The 17,656-nt window shown below is 36.0% G+C and overlaps 1 protein-coding gene across 4 annotated transcripts in view; it reads left to right on the top strand.

The window, feature by feature from the left end:
- The window catches only part of Gpcpd1 (glycerophosphocholine phosphodiesterase 1), a 56,574-nt gene that overhangs the window by 22,315 nt on the left and 16,603 nt on the right, over positions 1 to 17,656 (top strand). For 3 of the 4 annotated variants that reach the window (XM_070006811.1, XM_070006813.1, XM_070006812.1), the window contains exons 5-12: positions 1,238 to 1,313; positions 3,546 to 3,587; positions 6,627 to 6,750; positions 8,653 to 8,884; positions 10,275 to 10,437; positions 10,718 to 10,850; positions 12,487 to 12,541; positions 15,276 to 15,368. In XM_070006811.1, coding sequence (XP_069862912.1) covers positions 1,238 to 1,313; positions 3,546 to 3,587; positions 6,627 to 6,750; positions 8,653 to 8,884; positions 10,275 to 10,437; positions 10,718 to 10,850; positions 12,487 to 12,541; positions 15,276 to 15,368 — 918 coding nt within the window. The remainder of the gene's footprint in view (positions 1 to 1,237; positions 1,314 to 3,545; positions 3,588 to 6,626; positions 6,751 to 8,652; positions 8,885 to 10,274; positions 10,438 to 10,717; positions 10,851 to 12,486; positions 12,542 to 15,275; positions 15,369 to 17,656) is intronic. The other variant, XM_070006814.1, reaches the window with a different exon arrangement.

A 17,656-nucleotide genomic window follows, 5' to 3' on the forward strand; every position in this document is an offset into this window, starting at 1 on the left:
AGGCAAGCACTCTACCACTGAGCCACCTTCCCAGCCCCAGCTTTGAAATTTTGAAGAAATATTTAAGTTGTGATAGAATTGAATTTTGCCTCATGTGGCTGATGTGTTACATACTTGTTAGCATCTAGTATACTTATGAAATTAATATTAAAATTCAGAAATACGTATGAGAGTATTGGATGCCATCTAAAGATGTGCTGTAGTTACACAGAAGCTTACATATTCCAGGATATTTAGGTGTGTATAAATTTTTTCTTTGTGCTTTGCTTTATTAAATTTCTCCAGAGAACATGTAAAGAAATTATAATACCTTAGTTAGCAATTTAAAAATGTATCTTAAATTATGTATTTAAGGACTTTGCTTTGGTCAAATTTCTTTAATCAAAGTAAAAGAATACCTTTAGACTGCAGTCTTTTAAGTATATTTAGAGAATTATGGTAGGTCAGTTAATTCTTGTTTTATAATTATGTTGTCAGCAACACCTACAACTTTTTTTTTTTAGTAAGGAAACTTGGTAACGAAAGATAACATTAGGAAATGTCGCACTGTATGAATTTGTAAACTGAAAGGCCAAATATTCAAACTGGATGGTCTTTTTTTTTTTTTAAATCATACTTGTTCTTCAAGTTTAGCATCCAGGTATCCTTTCTTTTAGGATTTCTTGTGCTCTTCAAAACCTTACTATGATAAAAGAAATCTGATACTATTCTTATTTTCCCTTTAGTATTCTTAAGTAAAAAAAAAACTTTGTAATATCTTTTAATTTCTGAAGTAATTTGTGACATTGATCTTCAAGTACTTGCTTGCTTCTGCTATTCCTAGTACTATAGACTTGTTAGGCTTTTTCTGTGTGGAGAGACTTTCTTAAAAAGAGTGGGTACAACTTTATCTGGTAATACCCCTTTGACTGCTGACTTGCCAAAGTACATTCAGTGCTATCATTTCTCTGAAAAAAAAAACTGAGTATTGTAGGTAGATTTGCAATGGAGTTTAAGAGTTTTTGTGTGCCAGCTCATCTCACTTTTCTTTACTGACTCACATTTTCTTCCAGCAATTCCATCATGTTTTATGACATGGGTACATTTCTGATTTGGGGCCTATAATATCAATAATTAGCAAGTCAAATCTCTTGGTCTATTATTTAGTATAAGACTTAGGCTACAAACATCTATTGGAGTCATGGGTAGAAAATAAGATACAAGAAATTATTGCAGACATTTAACTTTTAAATTGCAGACTATCGGTGGTCCATGTCAAGTCATAGTTCACAAGTGGGAGACTCATCTACAACCACGATCAATAACCCCTTTAGGTATGGGCATTAACTGCATCTGTTTGAGGCATATGCATAAAGTTACTAATGCTGCTCAGTGGCTTAGTGGGATTGAGTAAATTTTTATTCTAAAGTTTAAAGGCAATGCATTGCCAGTACTACAAATTTCACTTGCATTTCATGGATCTGACTTTCAAAACTAAACAGTTCTTAATTGCCTTTCTTTATAAACCTTTTTAGAAATGCTTGCTTATTTTTATTTTGGGGGTTAGATTAATTTACAGTGAAATACTCATTTTCAGTGGATGTAGTTAGAAAGATTATAAGATAACATTCTTTCTTGACTGAGCATTCATGGCTTTGATTTCCTTCTCAAATGTAGAGAACATTTGAGGACATAATTAATCCTAAACTAAAACTCTTACTATTTAGCTTTGGGTAGTAATAGAGTAAATTATCTTACTTTTTTTTTTAATAAGTAGTTCCCTAAGTACTGTTTTTATTTTAAAACTAGTAAACTTAAATTTCCTTGTTCTATTTGACATTCTTCCTAATTCATTTAATTCCTTCCTGGCTAGCTATAATTCACACCTTTTTTTTGATGTTTTGTTTTTGGTGCCTATACTGGGGCTTAAACTCAGGGGCTGGGCACTGTCCCTCAGTTTTTTCACTCAAGATTAGTGCTCTATCTCTTGAGCCACATGTCCACTTCCACATTCAAATTTAAAGAAGTTTTTTTTTTTTGGTTTTTGTGTTTTTTTTTGTTTGTTTTTTAGTTTGCTTGTATCTAAAAATGGCAATTTTCCTTTAATTTCTTTTTTTTCTTTTTTTGTTAGTATGTGTGTGTATGTTGGTCCTGGGGCTTGAATGCAGGGCTTGGGTGCTGTCCTGAGCTTTTTGGCTCAAGATTAGCTCTCTACCTCTTGAGCCATAGCTCCACTTCTGGGTTTTTTGGCGGTTAATTGGAGATATGTCTCAGACTTTCCTGCCTGGGCTGGCTTTGAACCATTACCCTCATATCTCAGCCTCCTGAGTAGCTAGGATTACAGGCATGAGCCACTGGTGCCTGGTGATATTTTTGAATTTCCCCTTCCAGATTGAAAATAGAATTTTTAGTTTATTTATATACATTAAATCCCTACTTGTATTCATCTATAAATTGACTCAGTGCTGAAAAATACATATTTTAGTTCTTAGGTTAAGTTAAAATTTGAAAATAATAGTTGACTTGCCTAGTTACTAGCTTAGATTAGAAACAGTGGAAGTTTCTGCTTTACTCTGTATCAACACATTTTATTGAAATAAATGTCTCATTCCACCTTCTATTGGATTTTCTTTGTATATGTTTTAATGCATTTTTATAGTATACATAGAATTTTGTGGGAGTGTACTTAGAATAAAATAGTCCCATCCTGAGGTTGGAATTTAATAGATGTTAAACATTTTAAAAAAGAAATTATAATGTAAAGCATATTGTAGTTAAATATATTCTTGTATTGTGAGAATTTGAATTATTTTATTTCTGTTCTTTAGAATGAAATTTATATTTTTTAGAAATGTAACTGTTAAACTTAAAGCCTTATATAATCCATCCCAGAGAGTCTTTATTAACAACTATGAAAACATCTTGACATTTCAGTCTTGTTTAAAACTAAGCTGCAAAGAATACTAGAAGGAAAGCTAATTAGTGTATTACTTAGGGATGGGGCTTTGCAGCTTTTCTCACTTAATTGAACTGATAGAAGGGAATATGGTAGCACTTATTCTTTGATTGCTAGCTCCTCACAGCTCTGTGTGTACAGGTAAGTTTATCTTGTTTATAGAGCTTTTATCCAGCTATAAAGAGTAGTTGAGGGTGAGGACAATCACATGTTAGATAAGTTCAGGATTGCACTACAAAAGAATAAGCATTTTAATTGTGCCAAGAGCTTTGCATGGAGTTACCATTGTCCAGCAGCTTGTTAGTCTCCAACATTGGTGGGTGTAAATCATGGTCCCTCCCAGTGCCTCAAGAGTATGTCTCTGAGGAGTTCTTTCTCTTCCTTACACTATGAAAAGTCACCAAAAATTGTAAAACTGTACTAGTAGCTTGCTAGCATCTTCAAATGGGAATTCTTCAGTAAGGGCTACAATAAATATGCTTATTCACTTAAGCTGCTTAAAGTTATAGATTTAATATTTGAACATTCCTTAAAGTGAGTAATTTCTCGATTGTTTATTATTTATGCCTCATGAATTTTAACTAGAGTTCCTATTTTCCTTGAATTCTAGAAAGCGAAATTATTATTGATGATGGACAATTTGGAATTCACAGTAAGTAACACTATGCTTTGAAAATGTAATTCTTAAAGCTTTAAATATTTATTTTTGATGTTTAGATATATGTTTATATAATTCAAAAGAGTTTTCTTCTTTTCTCTTCTTTTTGTGCTGGAGTTTAAACTCAGGGCTCTAGTGCAGCCCCTTAGCTGTGATGCTCAGGGTTAACACTTGACCACTTGAGCTACAGTGTCACTTCTGGTTTTTTGTTGATTAACTGGAGATAAGAGTCTCATTGACTTTCCTGTCCACATTGCCTTTGAACTATGATCTTTAGATCTTTGCCTCTTGAGTAGCTAGGATTAAAGGCATGAGCCATTGGTGCCCAACTCAGTACTGTGCTTTTTTAAGGATGTAGAAATGCTAATTATCTGGACTAAATTATTATACATGTACTGTTCCCATAAATAAGCGCAAATATTAAAAATAATGTGAGAGTTTTTAAAGTTATATACTTGGCTATTTTATAGTTGTCTTTGAAAACAACTTTATTTTATATATTTTATAATAAAGTTGTCTTTATTAATGGTTCTAAACATTTAAAGGGTGAAATATTATCATTAGATTAAATTCCTACATTTTGTATTGTTTATGCACTTATGGTATAGCCAAATGTTCAAATGGTTCTGGCAGAGTCTTTAAAAATTAGCTGTGGCTCATGCCTTTTATCCTAACTTCTTTTAAGGAAGCAGGGAGGTGAGTATTAAGAGTGTGAAGCCAGACTAGGCATACAAATTCTCAGAATTCATATTTTCTTCAGCAATTGAAATTCTTAGTGCCCCAGGGTTACCATGCTAACTTGCATTCTCATTTTAGACACCTTAGGAATCAAAAGGTGAAGGGAGAGTTGGTGGAATATGTGCTTATACTAACTCTGAACCACAGATAAATTGCTGATAACCAATGTGCTCTCTTGTCAAGCTCAGGAAGGAATAAGGCCTGAATGTTTGGTTGTGATTTTACTGTGTACATATGCTTATACATATCAGCAACATACATGGTTTTGCAGTATTTAAGGCACCAAACTTTTCCTTGATTTCATTTTGAACTGTTACATCAAAATAAGGTCTACTTGAATAAATTGAGTGTTTTTAAAAAATTCTTGCTCACTTATTTATGAAAGCAATATTTATGCTTCATGGTTTTGGAGTGCTTTCTGGAAGAATGGTTTTCTTTTTAGCTGTAATGCATGTCATGTCCATTGTTACTTATTGTTTGGGGTTAGTATGTACTTCTTTTTCTCTCTCTGAAATCCTAAATTCACCTTTAGTTACCTTTTAGGATGGAAGCTACTTCTCTGACTTTTCCATTTTTTTTTAAAACAGTTGTTTGAAAATGGACAGTTACTAAGTACTTGCCTAGGAAGGACAGAGTAACGAGTTCTGAGTTCAAACCCCAGTTCTATCAAAAAAAAGGATGAAAGGAATGTAATAATTATTTAAATGTTCAGAACTTACACTTAGGGAGCGAAGTTTCTCAATTTTCTTTTGAAGACCTGTTGATGAAAAAGCATAGGTTCGAAACAGTTGATAGCTTCTCTAGTATTCATGAAAAATGTATTATCTGTGTTGATAGGAAGCTTCAAGTTAAACAGTGCTGATACAGTCATCACTTGTTTCATTTGATTTTGGCAGAATGTTAATGTAAGAATATAGAATTGATTTTTTTTTTTTTTTTTTTTTTTTTTGGGTCCGGTCGTGGGGCCTGAACTCTGGGCCTGGGCGCTGTCCCTCAGCTCTTCAGCTCAAGGCTAGCACTCTACCACTTGAGCCATAGCGCCACTTCCGGCTTTTTTCTTTTTGCTTATGTGGTGCTGAGGAATCGAACCCAGGCCTCAGGCATGCAAGGCAAGCGATCTACCACTGAGCCACTTTCCCAGCCCCAATTCTTTAATTTTTTTACCTTCCCATATTTCTCACCTTCAATCATAATGGCATAACAAATTTCTCAGTTGGCTATCTATCTCATGGGGTTCTTTGAAAATATAATGCGTGGGGGTATTTGTTAGGTTCTAGAATCCATCTTGGAACATAGACTCTTTCTGAAATAGATTTGCATGGATTCAAGAAAGGATTCAAATTTCTTTTTCTTTTTTTTTTTTTTTGGAGGGGGAGTACTGGGGTTTGAATTCAAGGCCTTCTACTTACCACGCGAGCACTTATTACTACATGAGCCATGCTCCCAATCCTTTTGCCTTTAGTTTGTTTACAAATAGGAACTTATATTAATTTTGTGTAGGCTAATTTCCCAAGGGCAACATTCCTGTCTCCATATTTTCAGTTTCAGGGATTATAAGCATGTACCATCATCCTAACTGGCTGCGATACGATATTTTAAGTTGTTCAAGCATAATTGTTAGTATTTATTTAGTTTTTTTTTTTTTTTTTTTTTTTGCTTTTTGCTTATGTGGTGCTGAGGAATCAAACCCAGGGCCTCATGCATGCAAGGCAAGCACTCTACCACTGAGCCACCTTCCCAGCCCTTTAGTTTTTTTTTTTTTTTTTTTTTTTTTTTTTTTTAACAACACTAGAGTTTAAACTCATGGCCTTCTACTTGTTAGGTACAAGCTCTACCACCTGAGCTACATAGCCATTTTTGCTTTGGTTATTTTTGAGGTAGGGTCTGGATCTCTCTTTTATGCCTGGACTGTAGTGGATCGCCATCTTCTATTTATACTTCCTACATAGCTGGGATGACAGGTGTGCCACTGTGCCCAGCTGTTGTTTGAGGTAGATTTTACAAATCTGAACTGGCCTCAAACTGTGATCCTTCTGATGATCTTTACTGCCTGAGTGGCTATGATTACATATGTAAGCCACCATGTCCAGTTGTTACTTAACTTTTTTCCTATTTCTATAAAAGTTTTCTTGTTCAATGTCAAATTTAAGACTGCTGTTATATTTGCTTGAGGGAGGGAGTGTCAAGAGTATATATAATTTGGGTATTAAAATGTGAATAAGCTTGAGTTGTCACTGTGTATTTTTATTTCCAAAACATGCATAATAATTACCATTCTTTATATTTACTTGCCAGATGGTATTGAAACTCTGGATTCTGGATGGCTGACATGTCAGACTGAAATAAGATTACGATTGCATTACTCTGAAAAACCTCCAGTCTCAATAACCAAGAAAATATTTAAAAAATCTAGATTTAGGTATGACAATGTGTGCTTGTTACTTAGGCCATTTATTTTTACTAATGCTGTATATTTCTGACCAATTTGGTTTTTAGATATTATGTATATAAACTAAACATAACACGTGCCTGTCATTTTCTAATAGTTACAGGTTCTGTAATAGTGACTTTTTTTCTGTAATAGTGATCTTTTCCAAAAACTATTAGTATACATATTTGTTTTAGTCTTTTTTTTTTGGTACTGGGATTTGAACTCAGGGCTTTGTACTTACTAGACAGGTGTTTTATCACCTAACGGTACCTCCAGCCTACTTGGTTTAGTTTTAATCTCTCATATAGAAACAAAGTTTTTTCTAATAAAGATGTGTAGTTTTACTTTTATAGTTGCTATCATTTAAACCTCCTAGTTAAGTAGTAAACAGTTTGTTTTAAAACTTATAAGTGGAGGCTGGGGACATAGTTCCAAGTGGTAGAACATCTTCCTGGCAGCTGCAAAGCCCTCAGTTCAAACCCACGATCATACCCTCACCTCTGCCCAGAATTTTGTGTTAAGTGACGAGAAAATGACATATGGAAATACCCTTCAAAATTTCAAAGAATAACCAAGAAAATTGGTTATTGGTGAGTTAAAAAATGAAAAATTTTCCAGATATGTTTTGGTTGTTGTTGGTTAGCCTCTTAGTGTCACAAATAGATGTAAAGCTCTTTAACTTTTTTCATATGTAATATTGTACATACTTTTGAAAGACTAAGGTAGTTTATTAGGTCTGAATATACAACTTGTCTGACCAAATGGCAGGGATGATTTTAGTCATTTTCAATAACTAAAAAGACATGATTATACATTCTTTTTAAGATATTATAGTCTGCAAATCAAACATTTTACTGTAACTGTTTAAATATTATAGTTCATACATATACCAAGAATAGGGAGGGATGGAAAAGGTGTTTGGTAGTTCACAGCATTGGCTATGATATAAGAGTATTTAGGCATGTATATACCTTGCCCTTAGCTTCTGAAAAACTGAGATAATTGGATCTGGGAAGTCTATTTGACTTCAAAAATTCAAGTATTTGAAAGTAAATTGCGTGATAGCTGTAATTTTTTTTTTTTTTTTTTTTTTTTTGGTCAGTCGTGGGGCTTGAACTCTGGGCCTGGGAGCTGTCCCTCAGCTCTTCAGCTCAAGGCGAGCGCTCTACCACTTGAGCTACAGCGCCACTTCCGATAGCTGTAATTTTTTATTATTAGAGTAACATCTTGATTGGCTCAGGATTTTTCTGCTCTGGGTTGATATAGGGAGATGGAGATCTGGAGGACTGTAGTTTGAGGCCTGCCTAGGCAAAAAGTTAGCAAGACCTCTGTTTCGCCCAATAAGCTGGGTTTTTTTGGTGGTAAACTATTAATTAATACCAGCCACTTAGATGTTTAGGTAAGAGGATTGTGGTCTTAAGTTCAGCCCCAAGCAAAAATGTAAGATGCTAGCTAAAAACCAACTAAAGCAAAAAAGGCTTCAGACATGTATCAAGTGATATTGCTCTTGCTTAGAAGGGGCAGGACCCTGAATTCAGACCCCAGTGCTTTCTCACACAACACTCCTTAAAAATATTTCTTATTGTCAAAGACTAAGAAACTGAAGTAGGCAGTTACAGTTGAGATAATAGTAAACACCTCTTTGAAATTTGTTGAAAATAATGATGAACTAAAACAACCTTTAATTTTAGTAGGTATAATAGACATTTATCTCATTTTAATATCTTGCTGAAATTTCTGTATATAGGTAAACCTAAACACGCTAATTGTCTAACCTGTATACCTTGTGTAGTCTTTATTCACGTATTATTTTGTTATTAGGCATATTGGGGGAACACTTAAATTTTTCTCCATGTCACTTTCGCATTATTATTTTCCCTTGTTTTGTAGGGTAAAGCTTACACTAGAGGGTCCAGAGGAAGATGATGATGATAGGGTATCTCCCACTGTTCATCACAAAATGTCCAATAGTCTGGAGATATCCTTAATAAGTGACAATGAGTTCAAGTGCAGGCATTCACAGCCAGAGTGTGGGTATGGTTTACAGCCTGATCGTTGGACAGAATACAGCATACAGACAATGGAACCAGATAACCTGGAACTAATCTTTGATTTCTTTGAGGTGAGTCTTTATTTCAGTGAGGAATTTGACAATGTAGACAGTGTATTTTTATATGTAATTTGCTTTATTTTAGTCTAACTTGTGTAATATGATCCATACAGTTTTTTGGATTTTTGCTACTTAAAAAAGCTTGGAGTTGTTAGTACTATTACGAAAAGTGCTAAGGCAGGCGCTGGTGGCTCACAACTGAGATCTGAGGGTTGCAGTTCAAAGCCAGCCCAGGCAGGAAAGTCCGTGAAAATCTTATCTACAATTAACACCAGAAAACTGGAAGTGGCACTGTGGCTCAAGTGGTAGAGCACTCACCTTGAGCTGAAGAGCTGAGGGGCAATGCCCAGGCTCAGAGTTCAAGCCCACGACAGACCAAAAAATAAAATAAAAAAAGAGCAGAGCTACTGCTGCAAGGAGATGAATGGAGGCTGAGCACCTGGTGCATGCCTGGAATCTCAACTTTTCATTTGATAGAGACAGAAGGGTAATGGTTAAAGGCTAAATATGTCAAAATTAGCAATGAAATCCTACATGAAAAACAAAGCAAAGAATAAAATAGAATGGGGACATGGCTCAAATGGTAGAGTTCCAAGTTTTTTTGTTTATTTGCAGACTCCAAATGGAACTCTGAGTCTGCAAACAAATAAAAACAAAATGAAAGTATATAACCAAGGGAACTTCAGTACAATTGGTGTTTTAAATCAAGATTAAATGTCAGTGTCTGCTAAGCAATCTAAATGCAAGTGAATGGTATTGTAGAATTGAGTATTATTATGTTTTGATTTAAACCACCAGTTATATATTAACTCAAAATTCACCAAATAAGCTTCAGATCCAGGGTTTCATGTGATGTTACCTGGACTACTCCTCTTACATTTCAGCTTTATCTGGTAACATAGTGGCTGCCAGCAGCTCAGGCCTGCGTCTTAACACACATAAGTACCTGCAGCCCTGGCCTTTCCAATACTTGGCTCTGGGTATGTCTTAAGCCTGTGCCTCCTATTCCAGGAGGCTTTAGGGCTCTGACTGGCCAGGCAAAGGCAGAGTACTGTGTTTTATAATAACCCATCAAAGCCAAGCCAATAGTTATGTGAGAGAGATAGCTCCCAAAAGGAAATATCACTCACTTATTTAAAGAACAAAGAAGCAATCTAAACTACCTGAATGTACTAGTGTAATACCAGTTAGGGATTTTTCTTTGGGAGGCTGGAGTAGTAGTAGGATCAGAGTGCAGTGAAGTCCAAGTTGGCCTTGTATTCCCAATTCTCCTCTCTCAGCCTCTAGTTGTATTTCTTTTTCAGTAGTGCTTTTGCGTAGATTCTGAGTTGACTTTAAACACATCCTTGATCCTTACATTGACCATGGTTAAGATTTGAGTCTTGTAAACCTACTTTTTTAGGAAGATCTCAGTGAGCCCGTAGTTCAAGGTGATGCCCTTCCTGGACATGTGGGCACAGCATGCCTTTTATCATCTACCATCGCTGAGAGTGGTAGGAGTGCTGGGATCCTTACTCTTCCCATCATGAGCAGGAATTCCAGGAAAACAATTGGCAAAGTAAGAGGTAAGTTGGGAGAAGCAAATAAGCTAAGATTAAGTTAAAATTTTCATTGGCTTTATATTATTTGAAAATAGTAAAAATTAATAGCATGCCTTTAGATTATTAACTAATACAGTAATGATTAAAGGAGCCTGTCTTGAATTTTCTGGAAGCCTTTGTAGTTTTGATGTGATTTTTCTTTTGTATGATAGAAGATGTAACTGGTTTAAATGTCCAGAATTTTATTGAGTTTATAATGACCTTTAAAATCATTTCTTTCTTTTTCTCTTTTTTTCTATGAAAGTTGATTTTATCATCATTAAGCCATTGCCAGGATACAATTGTGACATGAAATCTTCATTTTCCAAGTATTGGAAGCCAAGAATACCACTGGATGTTGGCCATCGGGGTGCAGGGAATTCAACAACAACTGCCCAGTAGGTTGAGTAGATGGAGTCATCATGTAGTAACTAAGGCTTGATTGGGTTAATTAGCTTGATCTACTTGATACCTTTATTATTACTTTGTAAATCAAATATAATTTGGTGATAAGGATCACCATTTCAAAGTACAGGCCAACTCTGTCTTATGGTTCTGGTCAGTCTTTTTTTAAAATTATGCTGTTTTAGTAAGGTGAAATCATTAAAAGTAGGAAGTCAGAAAGGAAAGTTTGATGCAGAAAGCTTTTGTGGCTTCTTTGTATCTGTGTTCTTGCTTTTGCATCTTGCCCTCACTGAGACTGTTTCCTCATCTATAAAATGGAAGGGTTTGGTTCCTAATGTTTTTCTGTTTTGCACATCTATGATTCTAAGAAACTGTAAATAAGCTTAGGGAATATTAGTTCATCCTAGTCCTCATCAGAAGGATGTCCCACCTGTTGTTTTAGTGAATTATTTTTGTGAAGTTTTAAAAATTGTTGCAACTTATTGACATAGGCTTCTTTTTATTTTAGAGCTGTGTCATGATAGCTTTTGGGGGCAGTGCAAAAAATCCATAAAATAAATTTAGTTACCATTTAAATAAGTTGTTGTTTTTTTTCCTTCCCCTTGTTCTTTTTTTTTCTTTTTTTGGTCAGTCATGGGGCTTGAACTCTGGACCTGGGTGCTGTCCCTCAGCTCTTCAGCGCAAGGCGAGCGTTCTACCACTTGAGCTACAGCACCATTTCTGGTTTTCTGATAGTTAATTGGAGATAAGAGTTTCATGGACTTTCCTGCCTGGGCTCACCTTGAACTGCCATCCTCAGATCTCAGCCTCCTCAGTAGCTAGGCTTATAGGCATGAGCCATTGGTGCCTGACTTTTTCCCTTGTTCTTAATAAGATTTTTATTGTTCTAGTTGGGTGCAGTAGCTCCTGCATGTGTGGCATGTGTTAATTATTCCACAGGGATTCAGGCTGCCTTAGGCAGCAAACAAGACCCTGTTTGAAGACTAACAAGAGCAAAAGGTCTAGTATGTGGCTCATATGGTAAAGGGCCTATCTAGGAAGGGCAAGGCAGTTGTCATATTTCCATCCTATTGGTGTATCCGTCTTTTCCACTTCCCCACAGCGTGCCAGTGTTCAGTTATCTAGAGGCTTCATTTCAAGAATTAAGTTTCTATTTCTCTTGCATGTGTGTATGCACATGCATGTGCACACCTGGCCTTTTCCAGTTCATTGGAGATAAGAGCCTTAGGGACTTTTTTTCCCTGGCTGGCTTCAAACTATGACTCTCAGATTCCTGCCTCCTGAGTAGCTAGGTTTACAGGTGTGATCCACTGGCCCTTGGCTCTATTTCTCTATTCTTCATACTTAAAGATGATTGTTTTTGCTTAATCACTCATCTTGTCTATAAGAAAATAAATCCATATGAGTTGGAATGCATCACATACTTGTTTTCAGCTTAGAAACCCTGAACAGTTGTAGTTTGCTTTTCTGGAATAAAGAAACCAGCCAAGTGTTATGGTCATATTTTGGGAATTACAAATTAGTGTCAAAATAAAGAATAGGTACTATTACTTCCATTGTTAAATATTGTAGTTGGCACTTACACATTTGTTTCTTTTCTTTGGTTATAACTATGTTTTTCAATTTCAGATTGGCTAAAGTACAAGAAAATACAATTGCTTCTTTAAGAAATGCTGCTAGCCATGTAAGTGACCTTTGTTAAAAGAACTGTGGATTGTTAAAGTAGAGAAATGGGGCTCCAGGCAGTCTCTCCCAGTTTGCATTAATAGTTGAAAAGGAGAAATATTTATAATTCTTCTTAACATATTTCCAGGTGAAGACAAAACAGCTCTTGACATTTGTGTTTATAGATTCTTGTTGAACATTAGTTTTTAAACATAAAATTATAACCATCCTTTGTTAAAGAAATTTGTTATTGGAAAAGGTAAACATTGCTACTTATCACTGACTTCTAACTGAATATGCTTACTCATTTATTCACTTTGGCAGTGATGCTTAGAAGAGCAGTGGTGATTTTATATTACACTTAAGATTGGTATCTTCCCCTTCCCCCTTCTGTTTTTGTTGTTCTTGCTTTGTTATGTTTTGTTTTAGTGAAGTAAACTTTACTACCAGGCTCTTCAGTTCCTTTGGTTCTAATCTGTGATTAAAGGTGTGCTCCTATCCTAAAATGGGCACATCTTGTATGACTTAGAGACACTGTAGGGGTCAATTGCACATACCCTTTCTTTCCTTTTTTTTGGGTTGGTTTTGGGGCCTGAACTCTGGGCTGGGCTCTGTCCCTCAGCACTTCATCTCAAGGCAAGCGCCCTACCACTTGAGCCACAGCACCACTTCAGCTTTTTCTGCTTATGTGATGCTGAGGAATTGAACCCAGGGCCTCATGCATGCAAGGCAAGCACTCTACCACTGAGCCACCTTCCCAGCCCAACACATACCCTTTCTTATATTGCCTTTCTGTGGGTTATAGTCAGTGACTATGACCTTCAACCTTCAGGTGGCTTTGTTTTAGTGAAGATAGACATTTATATGTCAGTTTGTGTTCTTGGACCTTAATTCATAGGGCAGAATGGAGCTGCTTTTAAAATTATATTCTTGTCCTCCTCATTTGTTTAGGCCTCACTCTGGGCGTTTGGCATGTATATCATTGTTGTTGCCTGATTGTATCTTTCTGTTTAGCAATTGTAGTTTCTGCTTTAATCTAGTACTGATACTATTTATTAGTATGTATTAGTTGTACAATGGGAGTTTCACTGTGACATTTCCATACATGTATACAATGTGTCCTGTCAACCTCTTCCTCTCTATCATTCTCCTTAACCTCTTTGCCCCCCCTCCTTTTTTTTTTTTCAAATTCTTTATTGTGATTAAGTGATTACATAATTTCCCAAATTTCAGTGTTGTGGGATAGTAATGCTTAGTTAAAGTCACAAACACATTCTAACTTTTCAGGGACAGATTGTCTATTGTGATCTTTAACATTTGTGAGTTGTATGAACTTTGCAATAGAGTTATTTCCTCCATTGGGTGATATGTACATTTCTTTTGTTTTGCATAGCATCAGCTGTCCTTCTTTCCCACTTATTCCCTCCCTCCCATTGCTGCCATTGAGTTGCTTAGTTCATTTTGGTCAATGTCCAGTGCAGTTGATGGGTCCCGCTGTTGTATGTTTTTCCCTGATTCCCTCTAGTTCTGTGTCATCCTCCTGGTTTCCCTCTAGTGTGCACATATATACCATACATGTGATCAGCAGCATGGAGTTATGTAGTAGTGATTTGACCAGATGAGTGGAAGTCCTTTGTTTTTTAAGTCTTGTTAATTTTGTCGTATTACCTAACATTTTGGATTTAACATCCACTTGTCAGGCAGACCATGTGCCATTTGTCTCTTTGCTCTTGGCTTACCTTGCTCTCCATCCATTTCCCTGCAAATGCCATTATTTTGTCCTTTCTAATGGCTGCATAATATTCCATTGTGTATAGAAACCACAATTTTTGGATCCATTCATCTGTGGTGTGACATCTGGGTTGTTTCCATATCCTGGCTGTTGTGAACAGTGCTGCAATAAACATGGAGATGCATGTGTCCATGTATACTGGTTCCTCTTGTTCAGGGTAGATTCTTTGCCCCTTCTTAAAATAATCTCACCAGGTTTGATTATTCTATTTTCATACATGCAAACAAGTATTTCAACCATATTAACCCTCATTCACCCTCTCCATTTATTCATTACTGATATTTTCTAGGAAAACTTTGTTTTTTTGTTTTTTTACTGGTCCTGGGGCTTGAACTCCAGGCCAGGGTGCTGCCCTGGCTTCTTTGTTCAAAGTGAGTTCTCTACTACTTGAGCCACAACACCATTTCTGGGTTTTTTGAGTAGTTTATTGGAGATAAGAGTCTCGTGGATTTTCTTACCCAGGCTGGCTTTGAACTGTGATCCTCAGATCTCAGCCTCCTGAGTAGCTAGAATTACAGGCATGAGCCATCAGCACCCAGCTAAGAAAAGTTTAAAATATACTGTTTAGGTAGACCCAGGAACAGAGCTTTTTCAATGTATTCTTTTCCTCACCTCATCTCTGAGGTGAGCTATTTAACAAAGGTATGTAGTAGTAGCCCTGTATTCCCAGCTCCTATTAGGTCCTGTTTCTACTACAAGCAGTACTCTGGGTGTTTGAAGTAATTCCTTGAGGGGAAGGAAAAAATTGTACTTTGCAAGACAGAAAAATAAATTGCTTTAAGAGAATATATTACCTTTTGGGAAGAAGCTTAAAGTATGATATTAATTAGAACATTTTTACATTTTGTGTACTTATCAGTAATCTTATTCTGACTAATGAAATTGTTAGTTTTATGTTCTTAAAATATATGGTATACTAGATTATGTTTTTCAATTTTTTTTGTTTCCTTTCTTCTGCCAGGGTGCAGCCTTTGTAGAATTTGATGTACACCTTTCAAAGGACTTTGTGCCTGTGGTATATCATGATCTCACCTGTTGTTTGACTATGAAGAAGGTATCTTGAAATTCCTTTATTTTAAACTTACTATATAAAGGTCTAAAACTAGGAAGTCATTTATGAAATAGAAATGGTCAGTTTATTTCCTTGATGTGTTACTGTCAGTTCTCACTTGAGTCCTTGAAATTTTGAGAGTGTAGAGAGGTGTAACTTGATATCCTGGAGTAATGTGTTTTGCTGAATTTGCTTTTTACATTACTAATGAAAGGCTTCCGAAGTGGTGAAGCAGTCTGCCACTTTAACTGTGTGGAGGCAGAAGGGGAGGAATATCAGGGTTTGTATTCTAGGTTCCCCTCTATGTCTGCTTTATTCTATTTTTCAAATTAGTAGGCTACCATAATTTGGCTAATGCAAGGGTCATAGTGAACACTGGAGGTGGTTAGGAGTCAGTATTGGATGGCCTTGGCAGAGAAGGGTACTGCTTTATATGTGAGGATTTTTTTTTTAGTTAGTGACATGTTAACTGAGAAGGGAAATGTTTAGAATCAAACTTCAAGACCAGTGTTTTGGTGCCTGAGGTAAAGAGAATCTCAAGGACAAGGGGGTACAGGTAAGGGGAGCAGTAATTAATGTGTGCTGGGTATAGTAGGAATTGAGAGAATGGACAAGAGGGCCAGGGGAGAATCCACAGTGATATTTGTATGCATGTACATTTTTATCACTGTTGTTGTACAAACATTATTGTTATTATATGCTTTCTAAACTTCAGTATACAAATGATCGAGCGATTCTCAGCAACTTTGGAAGGTTAATTTGGCATTTTCTTTAAAACCGTTAAGTATCAATTTCAAGTGGGTTGTTAACACATAGAACACTGTACCAGTCACTTAATGTTATATAAAATAGAGTGACAAGACATCTGGATCACGTGCAGTGGATTCAAAGTATAGTCCTGGGTTGGGCTTACTATGACAGATAGAAAGGGACCCATCTGTGAAATGGTATCTGGAGAGGGAAGAAAAAGAATCTTATCAATTCAGAGTACTAAAGCAGAATAACAAAAAAGGAATGAGGGCTGGGAAGGTGGCTCAGTGGTAGAGCGCTTGCCTTGCATATATGAGGCCCTGGGTTTGATTCCTCAGCACCACATAAGCAGGGGGAAAAAAAGCCGGAAGTGGTGCTATGGCTCAAGTGGTAGAGTGGTAGCCTTGAGCTGAAGAGCTGAGGGACAGCGCCCAGGCCCAGAGTTCAGGTCCCACGACTAGACCCAAAAAAACCCCCAAAAATAAAAAAGGAATGAAAGAGGTTGATTGTTATTGAAGAATAGTGGAGGGTTTTTTTGTTGTTGTTTTTTTTAATTTAAAAAAAAAATTTTTTTAATTTAGGTTAGCCTTGGGTGTTAGTTGTTCATGTCTATAATCCTATCTTGGGATGCTGAGATCTGAGGATCATGGTTCAAAGCCAGCCCATGCAGAAAAGTCCTTGAGACTCGTTTCTCCAATTCACTGCAAAAAAGCCAGAAGTAGAGCTATGACTCAAGTGATAGAGCTCCAGCCTTGGGCAAATAAAGCTAAAGGACTGTGCCCAGACTCGGAGTTAAAGCCCTAGGACAATCAACAACAACAAATATCCTAGTTTATTGAAGAGTATTGCTGATCCCTCAAATTCATGAGACTGTTAAGCTATAAAATTGGAGCAATCTGAATTAATTTGGGAATGAACATAGTGTATATATGGTCTTTTAGGTCAGGTTTATATATATATATATATATATATATATATATATATATATATATATATATATATATATATATATATATACACTCGAGTAGCACTCTACCACATGAGCCACAGCACCACTTCCAGTTTTTGAGTGGTTAATTGTAGATAAGAATCCCATGGGGACTTTTCTACCCAGGCTGGCTTTGAACTATGATCTTCAGATATCAGCCTCTTGAGTAGCTAAGGATTACAGGTGTTAGTCACTGGCACTTGGCTTCAAGTTTTAATTTTTAAACTGGCATCTTTCATGTAAAAACAAGTTATGTCCACTAGAAAAAACAATACAGGTAGTATAGAAGATATAAATTGAAACTTATAGTTTTCCTTTCCCCCTGTTTCCTTGGTCTCACTTATTTTTAATAGTTTCTTGTGTATCCTTCCAGAAAAAGTTTATGCATACGCAGGTTTGTACCAATGTACATGAGTAACTATATACATGCAATGGCTTTTAATGTAATTGTTGGATTGATGATTTATTGGTACTACTTTAATTCATTTTCTTGAGATGGTAGTACCTGTAGCAGTGTGATATTTGACATAGCATTAAAACCTAGTACAGTAGA

The sequence above is a fragment of the Dipodomys merriami genome, unplaced genomic scaffold, assembly GCF_024711535.1.
Source record: "Dipodomys merriami isolate MVZ:Mamm:240054 unplaced genomic scaffold, mDipMer1.0.p SCAF_7, whole genome shotgun sequence".
In the NCBI taxonomy this organism is placed as follows: domain Eukaryota; kingdom Metazoa; phylum Chordata; class Mammalia; order Rodentia; family Heteromyidae; genus Dipodomys; species Dipodomys merriami.